Source organism: Pelophylax lessonae (assembly GCF_965119305.1).
Source record: "Pelophylax lessonae genome assembly, chromosome: 2".
Lineage (NCBI taxonomy): Eukaryota > Metazoa > Chordata > Amphibia > Anura > Ranidae > Pelophylax > Pelophylax lessonae.
In genome coordinates, this window is record NC_138769.1 from 431,622,937 (window position 1) to 431,645,415 (window position 22,479).

Here is a 22,479-nt window from a genome sequence, read left to right on the forward strand (position 1 = left end):
TAACGTGCTTTAAAACATCCAGTATGTGAATACGATCAGGTATGATGTTGTATCGGTCAAGTAGTGTAAGGGTTACGCCCGCTTCACAGTGACAGACCAAACTCTGACAGACCAAACTCCCCGTTTAACAGTCAGTCAGTCCATTTGCACAACCGCAAACTCCCCATTTGCACAAGGTTGGATACCAAGCTAGCCATGTCCCGTTCCTTGTCCTCACTGACATCATTGAAGGTCTCTTCCTCCACCCAGCCACGTACAACACCAAGGGTCCCCGAAAGGTGAGAACAAGCCCCCTGGGACGCCTGCTGTGGCTGGTATTCCACCTCCTCAAAGCCACCTTCCTCCTCTGACTTCTCTTCTTCAGACTCCTCTCTCTGCGTTGCCACAGGTCCAGCAATTGACAACGACAAGGCTGCTTCTGGTGGTGATGGGGACCACAACTCTTCCTCTTCATGCTCATCTACAGCCTGATCCAGTACTCTTTGCAGGGCACGCTCCAGAAAAAACGCATATGGGATGAGGTCGATGATGTTGCCTTGGGTTCGACTGACCACCAGGTTTGTCACCTCCGCAAAAGGACGCATGAGCCTACAGCCATTGTTCATGAGCATTCAGTAACGCGGCCAAAAAATACCCAGCTCCGCAGAAATAATGAAAGAAAATGAATGTTTTTTCTATGAAAAATTATCCCGCGGATCGCTTTTGGTCTGTTCACAATGAAGCAACGACCTTATCATCTGGGGTGTGCCAACACACTCCTAGAGGTGATCGCTTCATTGTGATACGCAAGCCCCTTCACCACGACAAGGTAACGATCACAAAGGGGAATTGACACATGTATGTGCCTTTTTTTTTTTTGTTTTTTTGCAGCCACAGTGTAGCACCAGAGGCCAGAAAAATTAGGCATGTACACATGCATGAAAAAGTAGGTATTGTTGCAGCCGCTGCTTTAGCAGCGGCCTGAAAAATTGAGGTTTTCAAGGCAGAAAGTGCACTAAAACATTGCGGCTTGAACCGTAGTTGGTGGAGGAGACGTCACGTAAGTCTTCCGGCATGCAGAGAATGATTAAATACAGCAGCGTGTGGACCATTTTTAGCCCAAGGCATCTCAGTCATCACCAGGCCTTTTTTAGTCAAATGCATCCCCCACTGTCAGTCCCTTCGGGATCCATGCCTCATTCATCTTAATAAACGTGAGGTAATCAAGACTTTTTTGACCTAGGCGACTTCTCTTCTCAGTGACAATACCTCCTGCTGCGCTGAAGGTCCTTTCTGACAGCACACTTGAAGCGGGGCAGGCCAGAAGTTCAATGGCAAATTGGGATAGCTCAGGCCACAGGTCAAGCCTGCACACCCAGTAATCAAGGGGTTCATCGCTCCTGGGGTTCCATCAACTGTGTGCACTCCTGCTTTGAAAGTAGTGATTCCTGTAGGTAGGTTTTCAGTCCTAAAGCTGTAGTGTTGTCCCCTGATTTGTAACACAATCAGCCCTGCAAAACGTGGTAAATTGGTCATGTTAGTAAAGGGACAGAGAGCAGAACACAGGGGGGCACCAGGACAGAGCACAGGAGGTCAGTACAGGGCAGAAAAGGTTGACGTCAACATAGTACTTACAACAGTTGTTGCTTTTCTTTCCACTGCGTGCACTTCTGCTTTGGAACTACTGCTTTCTGTTGGTAGGTTTCTACCAAGTCCTGAAGCTGCAGTGTTTTCCCATGTTTTGTAACACCATCAGCCCTGCAGAAAGTGGTAAATTGGTCATGTCAGTAAAGGGACAGAGATCAGAGCACAGGGGGTAAGTACAGTGCAGTTGGGATACAGTGCATCAACATGGGGCCAAGGTGCTGTGGGGGGGAGGGGGAAGCAAACGCCTTTTCTTTTTAAAAAAATGTTGGCATAGGATTCCTTTTTAAATCTATACCAAACGCAGAGGGTTAGTTTCACATTTACATTTTTTTTTCTTTTTGAATGTCAGTTTTGCTGCAGCAGTTTCTATACACAGTACAAATGCACCAATTTACAGAAACATACATAGAAACATAGAATGTGTCGGCAGATAAGAACCATTTGGCCCATCTAGTCTGCCCAATATATCTGAATCCTATGAATAGTCCCTGGCCCTATCTTATATGAAGGATAGCCTTATGCCTATCCCATGCATGCTTAAACTCCTTCACTGTATTTGCAGCTACCACTTCTGCAGGAAGGTTATTCCATGCATCCACTACTCTCTCAGTAAAGTAGTACTTCCTCATATTACTTTTAAACCTTTGCCCCTCTAATTTAAAACCGTGTCCTCTTGTGGTAGTTTTTCTTCTTTTAAATATGCTCTCCTCCTTTACCGAGTTGATTCCCTTTATGTATTTAAAAGTTTCTATCATATCCCCTCTGTCTCTTCTTTCTTCCAAGCTATACATGTTAAGGTCCTTTTAACCTTTCCTGGTAAGTTTTTTCCTGCAATCCATGTACTAGTTTAGTAGCTCTTCTCTGAACTCTCTCTAGAGTATCTATATCCTTCTGGAGATATGGCCTCCAGTACTGCGCACAATACTCCAAGTGAGGTCTCACCAGTGTTCTGTACAGCGGCATAAGCACTTCTCTCTTTCTACTGCTTATACCTCTCCCTATACATCCAAGCATTCTGCTGGCATTTCATGCTGCTCTATTACATTGTCTTCCCACCTTTAAGTCTTCTGAAATAATTACTCCTAAATCCCTTTCCTCAGATACTGAGGTCAGGACTGTGTCAAATATTCTATATTCTGCCCTTGGGTTTTTACGCCCCAGGTGCATTATCTTGCACTTATCCACATTAAATTTCAGTTGCCAGAGTTCTGACCATTCTTCTAGTTTTCCTAAATCCTTTTCCATTTGGCGTTTCCCTCCAGTAACATCAACCCTGTTACATATCTTTGTGTCATCAGCAAAAAGACAAACCTTACCATCAAGGCCTTTTGCAATATCACTTATGAAGATATTAAACAAAATTGGTCCCAGTACAGATCCCTGAGGTACCCCACTGGTAACATGACCTTGTTCTGAATGTTCTCCATTGACTACAACCCTCTGTTGTCTGTCACTCAGCCACTGCCTAATCCACTCAACAATATGGGAGTCCATGCTCAATGACTGCAGTTTATTGATAAGTCTTCTATGTGGGACAGTGTCAAAAGCCTTACTAAAATCTAGATATGCAATGTCTACTGCACCTCCACCGTCTATTATTTTAGTCACCCAGTCAAAAAAATCTATAAGATTTGTTTGACATGATCTCCCTGAAGTAAACCCATGTTGTTTTTCATCTTGCAATCCATGGGATTTAAGATGTTCCACAATCCTATCCTTTAATAGGGTTTCCATTAATTTGCCTACTATTGATGTCAGACTCACTGGCAACTACAGGCAACTGAGGGGACCCCCCCCCCCCGGCACAATATTTAATGGAATTTTTCATTTTTATCATTTTACTTTAGGCATCATTGAAATCACTGCTCCTTTAAAAGCTATCTTTTTTAAACATTTTTGCATTGGTACATGTCCCCCAGGGCAGTACCTGAGCCCCAATATCCTTTTTATGGCCAATAACTTGCATATAAGCCTTCAAGGTGGGGACTTTTGATTTTTCAACGGGGTTTGTGGTTCGGGTACGAACTTTCGCGATGTTGTGACTTCTTGTGCGAACCGAACCGGGGGGGGGGGGGAGTTGTTCGGCCAATCTCAAGAATACACAGCTACCATCCATCCTCTGACATCATCTCTCTGCCCTGGGGTGAGCTCTGATGTCTGCTGGGCAGGAGGCAGTGATCAGGGCTGCTGTGCAATGTCCTCTTCTTGCCCCGCTCACCTGTACTGCTGCTCTTACTATGACAGTCAGCCCTTATACAGCCGGCCAGACTGGCAGGAACCCAAGGACAATAGAGACAGAGTATGTGCTTTATGGAACAGGTTGCTGCTGTAGAGTGGAAGCAGCCGGCTGGGCCTATATTTTAGGAAAAGGCCTGGAACTGCAGCTCCAATAGCCCCTATATTACTCCAGCCCTGTATGTTTGGAGAATAAACTCTTTAGCATCATATTTACAGTCCAATTCAGTTGGTACCTTTGAAAACCTATTGAATTTTGAAAATAAATTAGGTAAGTATTCAACTCATAAAAGTTTAAGTTTAATCTGCTTAGATGTTCCTTCCCTTGTTTATCCCTTCTCTCTTTATTAACATTCTAATACTAGTTTGAAATAAAACTATATTTTCATTATGCACCTTGTTTTGGAGCCAGTATTTTCATAACTGGATCTTTGTGCTTCTCTCTTCAGTGCAGTGCAGGCAGATCATGACTGGTGGTACGGTGCTGTACATAGCCTTCTGAAAACATCACAGCACCATACCTCAGTACTCCTTTCAAGAGTCCTCAGCAATGATACTAGCAATGAGATGGCTCTCGGAAAGAATTATGCAGATATCAAAATACATTGATGGGTATCAGTGGTCTGCTTTAGTGACCTTTACAACCAATTTATAGTGAGCTTTAATCACTTTAGTCAAACTGCAGGACATTAATAACTAACTGTTTGTTTGGTTTAGAACATATTGTTGCTTTTTGTACCATGTTATCAAATGAAACATGAAATGTAAACCAAACAAAATGTTTCTCTGTTCCATAAGAAGTTTTAAACATTCCATGTATACTGTGTACAATAATGTTTTTTTTGTCTGAAACAACTATACATTACTATTTTTCCTCTATCAAATGGGCTGACCGACTAATTTGATTGCAAATTGCTTAGCTTGTTAATTTACAGTTATTTATCATATAAAATTACTGTTTTTGTTTTAGCATGGGTGAAAGAAATAATAGGGGTTAAACTAAAGCATGAACTTTTCACCCACCAAGTTTAATTTAATTTAATTTCTTCTCAGCTCCTAGCAAAAAAAAAAAAAAATGTGCCAAACAACCCTGAACTAATTTCTCCAGCGGGAAGTCCTAAGGCTTGTATTACTAGGCTTTCACTCTCGCTTTCCTTTAATAGATTTTTGGAACAACATCTGCTAAGACACCATTCATTCTACATAAAGAATGAAGACTGCATACTTGGGCATAAATAAGCGACTGGCAGCATGGGTGCAAATACCTTGGAGTGTAGCAAGACCTGAATACATGATTAAAATTGGAGGTCATATAGAAGTTGTTTTGTTTTCAGAAACTTTCTGCTTGTGATTTGTTCATGTAAATCTGATAAGATAAAGTAATGTCATCCATTTTAATAGAAGTGTAGAATTGTACATCCATTTGCATCTCTAATATAATGCTGGAGCAGTTATGCCTAATTAAAAGTTCTGATAGCCAACAAATAAGTGTACCCCAATTAGCTCAACATTGTCTAAGTCAGATTTCATCAGAAACCTTGCTGTGACTGCTATTGGGAGAACAAGTGTTTGAATATTTTTAGTCTATTACTATTGATTCCACTGAGATAACGTAACATCAGAGCTGTATGCATGTTCCTATCTGCACTGACATAAACATACACATTTGTGCAATCCAAAGTCCATATTTTTGTAAAGATCATCAAATCAAGGTTAGAAAAAAGGTATTCGGTGGCCATGGTGTGCCTCCAAACTTGACTACCCTTTGATGTTTATAGTCAGCTTAATGTGTATGTAAACCCTAGTAAATAACTTATTTTATTTGTTTCATTTGGTCTGTTTAATATACCATTGGAAGCATTTTGTTAAATCTGTAAAAAAGTGCATACAACTGTTTTACCATGTCAGAAAATTAGAGCTGCTCTTATTTTGAACTACAGAATGATTATCTTGCGGAGATCTGTGAGTAGGAGAGGCTGGGCTGAGTAGTATAGCATAAGTCACCAAGCAGGGCTGACAGTGTTGTTGCTTCACAACTCAGCTTAATAGCTGATGGCATTTCTGGCAGATTTTTATGTACTTTTAGGGTATTTAAAAAGCTAATACATGGGGAAATGTGCATATATTGCCATGATGTACTGTGAAATCAACTAAGTGTTGTCCATGATATTTTGTTTCATTTCCACTAACATTTAAATCAACCTTGGCGCTGTGCCACCCAGGGGTACCACCTGAGGTCATCAGGGGTGCCACAGCATCCCAGTAGAGAAAGGTATTCAGATGAGCTGGCCAAACTGTACATTAGCACAGCGGGAGCTTGATCGGACAGTGAATGCACTTAGGAAAGTAAAAAGAGTCAAAGTGGGAAGTGTCTTCCCGAGTGCTGAGCTCTTTGCCTCCCCCTACAGTGCAGTACCTGGAAGTTTAAGTGTAGGAGAATTGCTGCCATTTTTCATTGTGTGTATGTATGTATGTATGCATGTGTGTGTTTATATATGTGTGCATATATGTGTGTATATATGTCGGTTACTTTTAATCCTAACACCCCTCCCCAATCCTGTAAGATCAGAACTGCTTTTTTAGGGCTCATTCATAATAGCAAAAAGGACTGCCGCTCCTCAGAAAGCCTATCCATGCTCAGGTTGCTTTTCAGGCGATATGTTGCCTCCCCACCATTTATTTTAACCCCAGGGCAGCCTCTTTCACCTGGGGTTGTTCTTCCAGCTGTGGTCACAGAATGTGTACACCCCTTCTGAAGCACACAGTAGGGAGAAGCAATTTGGTCTACCTATGAATGCTTCTACTATTTAGACACCATGGCATACACAAAGGTGAATAGGAAGTTCAGCTTTAACACTATTGAATTTATATTAATTGCTGAATTTTTTATAAGGATTTTGGATCTGTCATTCTGATCTCTTGTTTACTGAATAATGTACTTCTAAGCTATAACAAATATCCATGATGGATGTTCAGCTTTTTCAGAGTTTATTACCTGAATGCTTGTTCCATATCAATGATTTAGTAGTGAATTTAGAATCAGGATGACCGCATCAAAGCCACTATCTTTTGAAAATAAGTCAGCAATGGCAGCTACTATATTTCTACAGTAGGCTTATTGCCCCCCCCCCCCCTCATATATCACACCTACACACACACTTCAAAAAACGTATAGAATCATGTTCTACTTGATGATCTCTCATTTAAGTTTAGTTACATACTTTCAGATTGTGTTGAGTTCTGCTGAAAATGATTACAAAACCTCCAGAAAGCTATACAGTTTTCTCCATTCATAATAAACACTCCAGAGCCCCACACTCTGCATTTGTGTGAACCCTGTGTAATTTCTCTTTCCATTTTCACAGTGACAGGTCTGTCTGTCTGTCTGTCTGTCTGTCTGTCTGTCTGTCTGTCTGTCTGTCTGTCTGTCTGTCTGTCTGTCTGTCTGTCTGTCTGTCTATCTATCTATCTATCTATCTATCTATCTATCTATCTATCTATCTATCTATCTATCTATCTATCTATCTATCATCTCACAAAAGTGAATACACCCCTCACATTTTTGTAAATATCTTATTATATCTTTTCATGTGACAACACTGAAGTAATGACACTTTGCTACAATGTAAAGTAGTAAGTGTACAGCTTGTATAACAGTGTATATTTGCTGTCCAATGTCCAAATTGGGCCCAAAGTGTCAATATTTTGTGTGGCCACCATTATTTTTCAGCACTGCCTTAACCCACTTGGGCTTGGAGTTCACCAGAGCTTCACAGGTTGCCACTGGAGTCCTCTTCCACTCCTCCATGATGACATCATGGAGCTGGTGGATGTTAGAGACCTTGTGCTCCTCTACCTTCCATTTTAGGATGCCCCACAGATGCTCTATAGGGTTGTAAGGTCTTATCAGACCACAGGACATGCTTCCAGTAATCCATGTCTTTAGTCTGTTTGTCTTCAATTGATGCAGTGTGCGGCGTATGGTCTAAGCACTGACAGGCTGACCCCCACCCCTTCAACCTCTGCAGCAATGCTGGCAGCACTCATATGTCTGTTTCCCAAAGACAGCCTCTGGATATGACGCTGAGCACGTGCACTCAACTTCTTTGGTCAACCATGGCGAGGCCTGTTCTGAGTGGAAACTGTCCCGTTAAACTGCTGTATGTTGTTGGCCACCATGCTGCAGCTCAGTTTCAGGGTCTTGGCAATCTTCTTATAGCCTAGGCCAGTAATGGAGAACATTGGCACCCCAGACGTTTTGGAACTACATTTCCCATGATGCTCTGCTACACTGCAGACTGCATGACCATCATGGGAAATGTAGTTCCAAAACATCTGGGGTGCCAAGGTTCGCCATCACTGGCCTAGGTCATCTTTATGTAGAGCAACCATTCTTTTTTTCAGATTCTCATGGAGTTCTATGCCATAGGGTGCCATGTGGAACTTCCAGTGACCAGTATGAAAGAGTGAGAGCAATAACACCAAATTTAACATACCTGCTCCCCATTCACACCTCAGACCTTGTAACACTAACAAATCATGACACCAGGAAGGGAAAATGGCTAATTTGGCCCAATTTGGACATTTTAACTTAGGAGTATACTCACATTTAATGCCAGCGGTTTAGACATTAATGGCTGTATGTTGAGTTATTTTGAGGGGACAGCTAATTTACATTGTTATACAAGTTGTACACTCACTACTTTACATTGTAGCAAAGTGTCATTTCTTTAGTGTTGTCACATGAAAAGATATAATAAAATATTTACAAAAATCTGAGGCGTGTACTCACTTTTGTGAGATACTGTGTATATATATATATATATATATATATATATATATATATATATATATATATATTTTTTTTTTTTTTTTTTTACACACCTTAGTCAGCCAACAAGTAAACCTCTGTTTGAGCCCCCTGCCAACTTTTTGCTTCCACTCTGACATCATATCACACTACTGCTGGAATCTTTTGCACCTGTGAACTCCCTGCCAATTGACAGCCAATAAAAACTGTCCTTATCACCATGCAACAATTTGGGTAATAGAAGAAGTACCCTTACACACTCCAGTCGGAGAAGACTTAGAATCTGACACATCACCTGTGCACAGATTTAAGGTAAGTATTCTGGGCATTTCGATTTTTAATCAAAATCTTTTTTAAAAGTACTATTTGGTAATGTGGATTAGGAAACAGTCAACATACAGTCAAACATTAGATACTGTAAATCTTTTGAAATCAATCCTAATGACTTAAAAAATGATCATAAACAAGGTTACTCATAGTAACAGTCTGGTAGATTTATTAAAACTGGTGCACTTAGAATCTGGTACAGCTGTGCATGGTAACCAATCAGCTTTTATCTTCAGCTTGTTCAATTAGGCTTTAGCAATTACACTTGGAAGCTGATTGGCTTCTATGCAGAATTGCACCAGCATTTGCACTCTTCGGTTTAAGTAAATAACCCCCTGCAAAATTATATATATATATATATACATATAAATATATATATATATATATATATATATATATATATATACACAAATATCTATCTATCTATCTATCTATCTATCTATCTATCTATCTATCTATCTATCTATCTATCTATCTATCTATCTATCTATATATATATATATATATATATATATTTATTTTTTTGTCTCATTGACCAAGGCTTAAAAAGACATACTGCCATTAGGTGAAAAAAGTTTTCGTATTATTTGAAACATGCTTGGTAATTTTGTTTGCTACCTTTTACACAGCTTTTTTAAAGATAATTTGTAGAGAAAAATCATGAAAAGGATTAGCCATTGTTCCTCCTAGAACATTTTCAATTTAGGATTGACTTCATGTCTGTTTTTCTTTTGTATTTGTCTACCAGAAATACTGTGTGCTTTTATGCCAGCAATCGAAAATGATTATAGAGTGCATTGATCAAGTCCCTCTTCTTGGTTCATACTATTGTTTTATGGGGATTTGGGTGAAAAACACTCATGGGGGAAGAGAGTTCTTTGCCACTTAGTAAAGTATACTTTAACACTAATTTATCTAGTAAACACATAGATTATTTTTCTTTTGTTATATCCTTTAAAAAAATACCCACATTACCCCATATGTATGAGTTTTTTTGTTTGCTATAATAAAAAGCTTGTTGGCTGCTTAGAATATGTTCTGCTTTACCAAAACAAAAAAAATAATTGCAATAATTTTGCACTTTGCTCTCAGTAATGTTATGCGGCTAAGACATAAACTTTAATTACCACTCAATTGAGCTAAGATGTGCCTGTTTTAGTCCCAGTCTTGGCAGTTTTGTTAAATTTTGTTGAGTGTATCCAAACATGTTATTGCTTTGTAACAATTTTCCCCATAAATAATATTATATTTTAGTAATTTAGTAGCATTTTAAGATTACTGTTTTGTATTGATGCCACTACAGTGAGCTTTTTAAACATACAATAGTTTAAACTGGAGATTTTTTTAAGAGTAGTAGACAATGTCCTGGGACTTCTCTGCTGTTATTACAGCATAACAACACAATAAAGGTTCAACAGTTTGTAAAAGAATATCAGCAATATGCACCATTCTGGTGAGTGGTGACTCCAATCTTTGCTCTCTTGAAGAGCTACCCGGTGTTGGATACCAATAGTATTCTTAGTTGTGCAAAAGAACAAGAATTTAGGTCCCCATCTGCCACACCAGTAAGCATTATTTTTACTCTTCTAGTTTACCTAAGCAAAGTATAATCCTAGTAGTTTTGCTAAAAAAAGGGGATGTTCCATGCATTTAAATGTTTTTTGCAAGTGTTGCATGGTGTCTATCAAGCTGTAGGCATATGCTTCCTGGGCTGGGCAACTATAAAAAAAACACCCAAAAACCCTTGCAAACATGTGTTTTACCCATTTACAGGTGCACCCATTGAAGTCTATGAGGGCAAAATGCCTAAATATGCTCAAAAAAGCTCCCATGCTTTTTTAAATGTAAGGCATAGAGCATTGAGTAGCTGAGCATGTAAATGTGAACAGTGAATAAGAATCGGCATGTTGAACATAGTCACAAAAGGAAACAAGCTAAAAAATGCTTAGGTGTGAATGGGGGTTTAACGTCAAACCTGACCAGAAGCTTCAACTTTATTTCTGAAGCCGGCCATGCATGGATTGAATTTCGGCCAGTTTAACAGGGGATTTTAATCCATGTATAGGCAGGCTGATTGTACCTAAGTTGATCTTTTGATTTACTTGGGTACAATCAGCCTGTCAGATTTTTGGCATGCGATTACTGCCGATGGCTATATCCGCTAGCAATAATCATTGTGTTCTGACGACCAGAAAGGCTCGCATTCCCCCCTCCCGGGGCAGAACACTATAGCACTATGGGAGGCATTCCCACATCAACACTGACTGTGTTAATGGAGGAATTGGGCTATTTCCTTTCCTTCCCCCGCTGGTGGTGGTGGTGGAAGTAAAGAAAATCAAATCATCTATGGGCTGCCTTACTCCATCTTAATCCCACTTAAAAATTATTGGGTTTACTCATTGGCAGCCTAGGCACCCATTGATGTCATTTAGGGGCAGCCAAATGGAGCAGCAGAGGAATGAGCAAAAGGTAAATAAAAGCTTTTGGTAAGGCTGCCATTAAAGTAAACTTGTCATCTTTTGTGAAAATACCAACACTTGTATGTACTGGTTGTGTTATATGCCCTTTTTGCAATAAAATGTACTAAAAAAAAAAAAAAGGAAACTTCTCATTTTTACGTTTCTGGAAAATGCACAAGGTCACTTTCACTGGGTTAGAAATGTTTGAATATTTGTGTGCAACCTACAGGTACTACTTTGTATTGATAGCCTAAACTTTCAGATCATTACTTGGATGATATGGTACCCTTAACCCACATATTGTATATCTAAAAATGAAGGAATCCTGTTTTTATGGGCAGAACTATGTAAAAATTTCTGTACAGAGATGTGCAAAAACTTCCCATTTTGAATGATTAAATCATATCTGAGTAACTACAATTACACTTCAAAATCTAAAATGTAGGTAATTTGAAAATTGTATTTGTTTAAGATCCAATTTTCATGTATTTAATTTTTTCATGCCAGTTGATTATTTTTTGTAATTTGTAATATGGATAGTTAGTATGACTTCCAGGTTAAAACCTCAAATTATTGCAGGCATGACAAGCAACTTGATTAAAAATGCAAAGAGAAAAGAAACGGAGGGGAGATGCTGTCACCTCTTATTTGAGAGTGTACTTTGAAGAACATTCATCCGTGAAGTACTTTCATTAGAAAAGGCCTTTGATCACATTTCAACCATCAGTGAATTTATTTCCTTGAATTTGACATTGAAGTATAAGAAAATATTCCATCTTTTTTGTTACTTTTTTCAGATCAAGAACAGGCCATGCATCGGCTTAGTGCATCTGTTCTGCGCCATTCCATTAATAAAGAGCCAGCGTTCTGTCTGCCCCTGAAGCAGACACAAGGTATTTATTTTAGGCTTTTTGTCTTATTATAGTTGGGAAAGTAGCACAATAACTGGATCATCCCATTTTATTTGCATGTGTCAGGCTTTTCATTGCTGCTTTCTGTAGATAATTGATTTGTGTTTGGATTATCCTATGTGTCAAACTAGATTTCTAGTCTTCATTTTCTATAAACATCATAAAATACAGAACAGTGAATTATTTATATAGATATCATGTCCAAGCTAATGATCAGCGTTCTGTCTACATTGAAGACATGCGCAATTCGTTTCGGTCTAAATGTAAATTTAGACACATTTTTGGTTATTCTGAGATTTGGATGTATCCAAATTTTTTGAATTAAATAGAAAAGAATTTTGTTGAAATTTGTTGAACTTCGTTTTGTTTTCTAACTAATTCCAAATTCTCAGAATGATTCAAATTCATATTGGTTGAAAAATGATCAACCAATTTGAATTCTGTGTGGAGAAAAGCTGGTTGTTAAGGTGTGGGCCGGGAAGCCGGCTGCTGGGTCCTTAACAATAACAATGTCAAAGAATGCCCATAATAGAAAATGCATTTAAAAAAAACAGCGTGGTGTCCCCCTCCAATTAATAGCAGGCCCTTGTGGTCTGGTGTGCATTCTAAGGGGATCCCCACCTTAAAGTTAAAAAAATAAAAGCGGCATGGCCAAAATTCATATAAGACCCCTATCCGAGCATGTAGCCCGGCAGACTAGGAAATGGGGATTAATGAGCACCCCCCTCCTGAATCATACCAGGCCACATGCCATCAACATGGGGGAATGCTTTGGGGTAGGGGGGCTTTGCAGAGGGGCCTGGGGGTGGTGTTTTCCTTAGAATCCATACCACACCTCAAAGGCCTGGTATTGATTGGGGGGAAGGGGACCCCATGCTGTTTATTTTCTGACTTTTCTATTGCCGGCATTCTGTTGTTTACATTTCAGCTCTCAGCTGGGAAGCCCGCTGACCGATGATGAGTCTTCATTTGATAAGGACGTGCCAGCTGGCTTCCTGGCCCGTTTCTTAACAGCCAGCTATTCTTCACACAGAATTTAAATAAGTTGATCATTTTTCGACAGATCTGAATTTCAATCATTCCCAACATTTGGAATTTGTAAGAAAATTAATAAACAAAGCGAAATTAAATGAAACAAAAATAATTCCGAAATGAATCAACTAAACTAAATTAGTAACATAATGAATCCATATGAATTAAAACACATTTGTCCATTCTGCACATGTCTACTACATTATAATAGCAAATACAATGCTTATGGCTGGTAATATATAATGTATACATGAATTTTTTTTTTCTGTATCAGTTATATGTAATGTTAAAAGGGCTAATTTTGTCAGCGAATAGGTACAGATACACACTCTTCCTTGACTCTTCCCCCTCCCCATCTTCCAGCATACCCCTCCTTTTAGAGAATATGGAATCAAGTATCATTTTTGGTGATATATATAATTTGTATAGATTTTTGTTAATATCAAAAAGAAATGTCACAAAATGTATAAAACATAACAAAATTTACAGCACCTCCTAAACTATTCATGTCCAGAATATTTAAACATTCTCTTTATGTGTATTTTCTCTTCTTCTTTCTTTGCTGTTTACATCCGTAGCAGCCTAATGACCACAAAGTAGCCAAAATTTAACATATTTAGAGGGTTTAAAACAATGTAAAGGAGGACCATCAAATCTGATAAAGAGTTGCTCTGTTAACACCCCCTAACCACCTTCAATGGTAGCAATGCAGTTAGACCCCTCCCTTCCTGATGGTCACTGAAAGTGCTGTTAGCCCTCCTTCCTTCATTAGAGGTCAGTGGCAGGGATATTTTATTCCCCCACATCACTTACTAGATTGCCCGATTCCTCACTGCTCATTCCCTGATGATATCAGGCCAGGGCTTTATCTCTGTTTCAGGCAGGGATCACTCTTCCTGATAGTACTTCCTTCATTTTAGTGCCAAGTGCAGAATGCAGACATTGTCCCAGCACCCAGCATCCTGCTGCCACTCTGTAAAGTGCTCAACACAGAACAGCTCACACAGAGAAAGTCGGGAGGCCAGATGCGGCCTGTGGATCATGCGTTATGTTCCAGGGTTCTATGGGAAGTGGCAACTCTCTGCAACTAATAATTTTGAAGGAAAACTTGCAATTGATGTTTTCTTTCTATCATTAAGTTGCACAAGATAAGGCCTTTGGTGTCTGGCTGCTTTCTCCTCCATTTCCCACAGTTATTACCAGGTACACCTGTGCAATCTGAGCATGGACATTGAAAACATTGTGAAAGAAAACAAGCCTTTTTTTTTTTGGTAATGTTCCTGCACATAGACATCTATGACCCCGTGCAGCTGCCTATCAGGAGCCCATTTCAGTGCAGGGCATATACAGTAGACTGAAGACACTGTTTCATCTTAACTTTATATAGCTTTCTTTATTCAAAAAGTGTCGTTAAGGCAGAATAGAATTTCATGGTACCCCCATAGACATAGCAACACTTTGTACAGAGTAAAACCAACATATTGTATTTACAAACATTAAAAAAACTAGTAGACAGACAACTCAGTAGTGCCCTCAATCAAATGATGTAATCTTGACAATGATTAGCCAGTTCTTCTCTACATGTTTTGCAGTTTTACAGCTTCTTCAGGAGTATTTGAGAAAGTAAACTATCTGCAAAAGACTGTGAGATGTATCATATATAAAATACAAAATATGAAGGATATACTGAACCATCAATTTAGGTATTACTAAGATGTCAAGATGGTACCAAATAGTCAGTTTTCCAGGTGGGTGTCTGAGCCTAGTATCAAGGAAACTGGCTCTATATAATAAAATTATATAATTCAATTTTAATACATTTTATTATATAGAGCCCATTTCCTTAATACTAGGCTTCCACATTTGCTGGGGAGACCGGCTATTTGGTACGGTCTTGCATGTCGGCTCACCTGGGTGTGTTTGGGTAAGCTAAACTCCTCCACTTCATATGACACATGCTAATGCCTAAAGTGATGATTCAGTATACTGTATCTTATGTATTTTGCATATTATATATTTCACTGTCTTTTGCATGCAAAACTATTTCTGAAGTATTGTAAAAAAATTAAAGGGAGTGTAGCGTTTATCAGCTTGGAATAGCTGCAGCTTCATTCAGCTTAATTTCTTTAATCAGCTAAAGGCCACGGGTAGTCCAAAAGATACCAGTCTGATATGCCTGTAATAGAGTAAAATATATCTGAGAGGATAAATGATCATTTATAAAATATACAGAAGAAAAAAAAGAGAGAAAACAGACTTTACTGGTACCAAGGATGACACGGTAACCATAAAACTATACACCTTTATTTTTTCTACATTAAAATCATATACATACAAGGAAAAATAATTAATTCCCATAAGGTAAGATATAGGTATCTCAATTGTCAACAACATTGCATAACATCTACAGTACAATATACATAACTTTTATTTATTTAAGATCCACGTCAACTCATTTCCCATAAATAGCTTCTTCAGGACTTTATATTGAGATCCAGTGAAGGAACAAACTTAGATAGAAAACTATTTGATTACGTGTTTCAAATACATAAAGTCACATATTTACTATCTTTATTTCAAGGTTTAATTATCCATGCATTTCCACATACCACTTCAGAGCTATGTATTTGAAATATCTCTGAAGTGGTATGTGGAGATGCATGAAAAATTTAGCCTTGATATACCGTAAATAAAGATGGTAAACGTATGAATATATGTATTTGAAACATGTAATGACATTGTTTTTTATCCAGTTAGGTCTGAATATATTGTTAGAATGTGGTACATTTTTTTTACACCATCTTCTTTATGATAATATATAAAATAATTGAGTATTTGCATACAATAGCCATTGCCTATTTTGTAAAATACCTTTGTTTAAATGAGTTATAGAAAGATGATTCATTTTATTTGGATAGAGTAGGAAAGGTATAGAACTCTTGTTAGGTTGGTACCACTATCTGGACTATCACACTATTCCTTTACTTACTGTCCTGGTGACAAAGGTTTCACCAGACATTGCAAATTTTCTTTCTCTTGAAGCAGTTTTCACACAAAAGCAAAAATGTTATATATTGCAGCTTACCAGTTGTTAGATGTGGTGGCTGCATTGGTTTTCCTTTTTTTTTTAATCCTTTTTCTCTCTGTTTTCATCTGGTCATCTGGCCTGTAACACACCGCCAGGAGCACAGCAGACATCAGCTTTGTCAATCTGAGGGGGAGAAGAGTGTTAGATGTACTAGCAGATTCAAATACACTAACAAAAGGAAGAAAAACTTCAGCTAGCACTTTATAAGAGGTTACAGAAAACGATTTCTTGTTTCCTTTTGGAATAAAGGTTTTACATGAATACAGTATCTCACAAAAGTGAGTACACCCCTCACATTTTTGTAAATATTTTATTATATATTTTCGGTGACAACATTGAACAAATGACACTTTGCTACAATGTAAAGTAGTGAGTGTACATCTTGTATAACAGTGTAATAACTCAATGCACAGCCATTAATGTCTAAGCTGCTGGCAACAAAAGTGAGTACACCCCTAAATGACAATGTCCAAATTTGGCCCAAAGTGTCAATATTTTGTGTGGCCACCATTATTTTCCAGCACTGCCTTAACCCTCTTGGACATGGAGTTCACCAGAGCTTCACAGGTTGCCACTGGAGTCCTCCTCCATGACAACATCACGGAGCTGGTGGATGTTAGAGACCTTGCGCTCCTCCATCTTCCGTTTGAGTATGCCTCACAGATGCTCAATAGGGTTTAGGTCTGGAGATATGCTTGGCCAGTCCATCACCTTTACCCTCAGCTTATTTAGCAAGGCAGTGGTCACCTTGAAAGTGTGTTTGGGGTCGTTATCATGTTGGAATACTGCCCTGCGGCCCAGTCTCCGAAGGGAAGGGATCATGCTCTGCTTCAGTATGTGACAGTACATGTTGGCATTTATGGCTCCCTCAATGAACTGTAGCTCCCTAGTGCCGGCAGCTGCATGACAGCCCCAGACTATGACACACCCACCACCATGCTTGAATGAAGGCAGGGCACACTTGTCTTTGCACGCCTCACCTGGTTGCCACCACACACACTTGACAGCATCTGAACCAAATAAGTTTATCTTGGTCTCATCAGACCACAGGACAAGGTTCCAGTAATCCATGTCTTTAGTCTGCATGTCTTCAGTAAACAGTTTGTGGGCTTTCTTGTGCATCATCTTTAGAAGAGGCTTCCTTCTGGGATGACAGCCATGCAGACTAATTTAATGCAGTGTGTGGCATATGATCTGAGCACTGACAGGCTGACCCCCCCACCCTTTCAACCTCTGCAGCAATGCTGGCAGCACTCAAACGTCTATTTTTCCAAAGACAACCTCTGCATATGACGCTGAGCACGTGCACTCAACTTCTTTGGTCGACCATGGCTGTTCTGAGTGGAAACTGTCCTGTTACACCGCTGTATGGTGTTGGCCACAGTGGTGCAGCTCAATTCCAGGGTCTTGGCAATCTTCATATTGACTAGGCCATCTTTATGTAGAGCAACAATTCTTTTTTTAAGCTCCTCAGAGAGTTCTTTGCCATGAGGTGCCATGTTGAATTTCCAGTGGCCAATATGAGAGCGTGAGAGCTATAACACCAAATTTAACACACCTGCTACCCATTCACACCTGAGACCTTGTAACACTAAGGAGTCACATGACACCAGGGATGGAAAATGGCTAATTTGGCTGAATTTGAAATTTAATTTAGGGGTGTACTCACTTTTGTTGCCAGTGGTTTAGACATTAATGGCTGTGTGTTGATTTATTTTGAGGGGACAGCACATTTACCCTGTTATACAAGCTGTACACTCACTACTTTACATTGTAGCAAAGTGTAATTTCTTCAGTGTTGTCACATGAAAAGATATAATAAAATATTTACAAAAATGTGAGGGGTGTACTCACTTTTGTGAGATACTGTACATAAAAGCTGATCATTGTAACCATCCCTGATAGTGTTAAATTATTTGTCTACTTTCTGTAAACTGAAGAGAGTCTTATTCTTTTGAAAAACAACAGACTTAGTGGCAGGAACATCAGCTTTTGGGTTTAATACCACTTTAATGTCAGGTGTGGTGTTATTGTTGCCAGCTGACTGAATGTGAGCTCTCAAACTGAGCCCCAAAAAACAGTAAAAGCCTGAAAAGGGTTGTAATCCTTCCCAATGCCTTCCCAAACGAAACAAAAGGTTTAACTTGACATTCGCTTTAAGTCATCGATGCTCAACCTGCGGCCCTCCAGTTGTTGCAGAACTACAAATCTCAGGAAGCATTGCAAGGCTGGTAGTTGCAAGCATGACTCCCAAAGGCAGAGGCATGATGGGACTTGTAGTTCCACAACAGCTGGAGGGCCACAGGTTGAGCACCCATGCTTTAAGTAAACTGACATTCCACTGACGTAATTAGCACATTAGTGATCACTCCCATGTCATGCATGCCCCTAGTTAAAATTAACCTATCCTGGAAATTATCTGGCTACAGATATGATTACTATGACGTTGTTGGGATTCATACCATATTTTCTAACAAAATAAATCAAGTACATTTAGAAAAGAAAAAAAGGCTAAAGTGTATGTCTAAGCAAAACCTTGTTTTTCAGGATATAGTATGGACAATTTAGACCCTCAGTAAAGGCTTTACAGCTGTCTATGTCAACACTGGGGAGATTCCTTCTTTATACAGGTGACCATTGTCATTCAGAAGGAAATCAAAAATGTTTTCCCCAGTAAAGGGAAATCTTGTAACGGGGACATTTGTAAGAAAGTAAGGACAGTGGCATCTAAGGAGCAGGAAGTGAACAGAACCCCCCCCCAAAAAAAAAAACACAGACAAATCCCCCCCCCCCAGACAGCAAAAATGCACCTATGAGGCACTGGGACTTTGGAATGAGTTCATACAAAGCATTAAGGACAAAAACATTCAAACTCCCCTGGTTGAGGAGAGGAGGCTGTTCACAAGAGACAAGGGTACCATAAAACAATATGAACTAATGGAAGGAGTGTCAAACCAAAGTATAAAAGAGTCCAAATTATTTTATTAGTTTATACTAATAAAATAATACATGAATTTGTACCTTATTATCCTTTGGGCTGGTGCTCTTTCCATTAGTGCATGTTGTTTTATAGCAAAAATAAACTGCCAGGGGTTAAACGCTTCCCTACTCTAGCTGAACTACACAACTACTGTTTTTGCTAGACATACACCTAAATTGTTACTAAACCCAGGACCCTGCATTCACTATATCTGGTCTTCCACAGTACACAGAGCATGGAAATGCAATTATTTATGTAAAAACTGTATAAACTGCTAAATACCTTTTCTCATCAGCAGTTAGAGCAGTCTGTCTTGTGACTTCTATGAGTTTCTGGTTAAAGCTTGTATGAGGAGTTTTTATTTTTCTATGATTGTCCTATGGGAATGCAGGACCCCTGACCCTCTATCTGGACAGTGCTGTCTGGCTCTATGCTGATCACATGCATCTCTCCCATTAAAAAACAAAAAACAACTCTCTAGCAATACACACCAAACTGAGCATGTGCAGCCCATCCACTGGCTCTGTAAATATCGAGAAATATAATGGAGTCAGTGGAAGAAGGAGATGATCAGAGAAGACAGGACCGAACAGCCTTTTTACACAATGCAGAGGATTAACCCCTTAGGTTCCACAGTGAGTATAACACAAATCCTTTACTGCATATACAGACTGATTTTACTGTTGTGGATTTAGTAACACTTTAACATAGACCTTTCATTTAAATTCACACTTCATACGAATCAGCAAGGAGCATATTAGCATTACCAAATCGCATTAATATTTTAAGTTAAAAAAATTCCCTTTTTTTTTTTACCATGAACACAAAACTGATATTCCCAGGATCAAAGTCTAGATCACATGGCCTCTGGGTACTAATCTTCACTGCACAAAGTCTATTGGTTCCAGTCATCAGAGAGATAAGCTATGTAATGTAGCAAAGCTTTTAATATGCTGAAACACAACGGTAAGATTGTTTATGTTAAATCAGTTATAAACATCTAACTAAATTACATTAGGTTTGCTAAAGCACTATGTATTATAAACAACTGCCATTTTAAAAAAACACACTCATTTTAACAATTTTTTTTATTCATCCGTTGTTGCATTTCAATACACAATGCCACTTTCCTGTAGCCTCCTTGCAACCACTTCCTGTTTACATGCACACAACCCAGAGATGGCCACATATTTATCAGAGCGGGTTTCTTAATAGTGACAACAGCATAATGGATAATGTGTATTGAATTGGCCAATAGTAGTATTCATTGAAAGTGTGTGATAGGGTGACAATGCTGGAGCATAGTTGGGAGACAGGGTCATAGCACTAACACCCTATAACTGTACCTGAACAAATACTTTGATGGCAATAAATTAAAAAAATATATATAATAATAATAACTATACGTAGTTCCCTTTTAAAGTGAGTCACAGCAAATAATGTATAGGGTCAAGCGGGATGAGTTGTTTTAATTTCCAGCAGCTTGCATTTTCTAACTCTGCCATGTTGCCTATGTTTTGGCAGCTGCAGGTATCCAACACCTCCAGGCGTGTCAAATACCTGCTTCTTTGCCATATGCTATGGTTCCCCTAACCAGCCTATACAGCAACAGGGTAGAGTTTGAAAACATAGGCTGCTGGAAAATAAAGCACACAGCATCTCCTTTTACAAGGTAGACATAGCTGAATTTGGACTCTGTAGTGAGAGTCCCTTCGATAGATCACTGCAAACAAAAATGTATAATATTGTTATCCTTTATTTGGAATTTGAATCTGCCAAAGAAAACTATAGACCTCAGAAAAATGTATCACAATGTTTGTGTTGTCCATAGCAACTACACAGAGAGCAGCAGTCATTTCCTAGTGCAAATGAGAAAATAAAAAGACAATTATGGTAGCCTATGGTAGCGGAAGCCGAAAATGGCAGACTTTTATACCCAGAGCTCTTTTGAGGCTCTGCCCTTCTCTCTTCCTCGGGTAACATTTGCATTTTACAGCATGGAGACCCAGATCCTGGCAGACCGATCCTTACAGCCTTACATGGGTAAATTAGGTGACAGAAACGTGCCACAATGCCTCCACGTGAGTAGTGGCCTACAAGTGGACACATGCCTGTTGTGGCCTGCTTCCCTAGACTCAGGTACCTTGGACACCCAGCTCTGCTGCACAGACATGTTCTTGGATCCTGCAGAGGATAAAGGCATGGCTTCTCCCACACAATTACCGTCACAGTGCAGTAACTTACAGTGGATGTTCTTTGAGATGCCTTAGGTTCTGCTGAAATTGGAGGAGATAGCCCCAAGCCCACACACCTCACCTGGCCTGAATGGTTGGCAGGTAAATGCAGCCTAGTTTCATCCAGACCACAAATCCAACGTGTTGCACCCCACTCTCGGGGCTTGATCATGTAAACGGGGGGGGGGGGTGCAATACACGTTGGGGTCGTGGCCTGGATGAATCGAGTTGAGCCTGTTTTTACCTGCTAACCACTAGGGCAAGGTTAGGTGTGCAGCGTTCAGGCTATCTCTTTACATTTCTGCAGTATGCTTTGGGCTTTGACAGACCATTCCTCAGCCGGGACCCTTACTAGGCAGCGGCGTCCAACTCATCAAGCCTTGAAAGCCTGAGTGGGCACCCTTAGGGATTTATTGTGGGTCACCATGCCGGAGGTTACAAAACATTTCTCATTCTATTTCTAATGAAGTTAGCAAAATAGCCCAGGTATTAAAGGATGTTTACTGTTGTAGAAAAAAAATGCACATCTTTCTGCAGGGAAAAAAATGTGCATTTATTATCTTTTTATTGGGAGCCTGCAGAGCATTGCATCCATGATCAGCAAATCACAGTTGAAAACTTGGGCACCTGTAGACTGTCAGTGTAGCTCTCTGTCCCCTATGGGCAGGCAGTAACAGAATGACAAGAAGCATCAATAAATTACCTAGAGCACTCATTGGCGTCCTTGCACTTTATTGAGAACTGCTAGCCATTAAGCCAGCTGCTGCATCTGTAACA

General features: G+C 39.4%; 1 protein-coding gene across 1 annotated transcript in view; it reads left to right on the top strand.

Moving 5' to 3' along the window:
- The window catches only part of CFAP47 (cilia and flagella associated protein 47), a 702,231-nt gene that overhangs the window by 598,473 nt on the left and 81,279 nt on the right, over nucleotides 1-22,479 (top strand). The window contains exon 57 of the mRNA XM_082245539.1: nucleotides 12,255-12,350. Within this exon, the coding sequence (XP_082101665.1) occupies nucleotides 12,255-12,350 (96 nt within the window). The remainder of the gene's footprint in view (nucleotides 1-12,254; nucleotides 12,351-22,479) is intronic.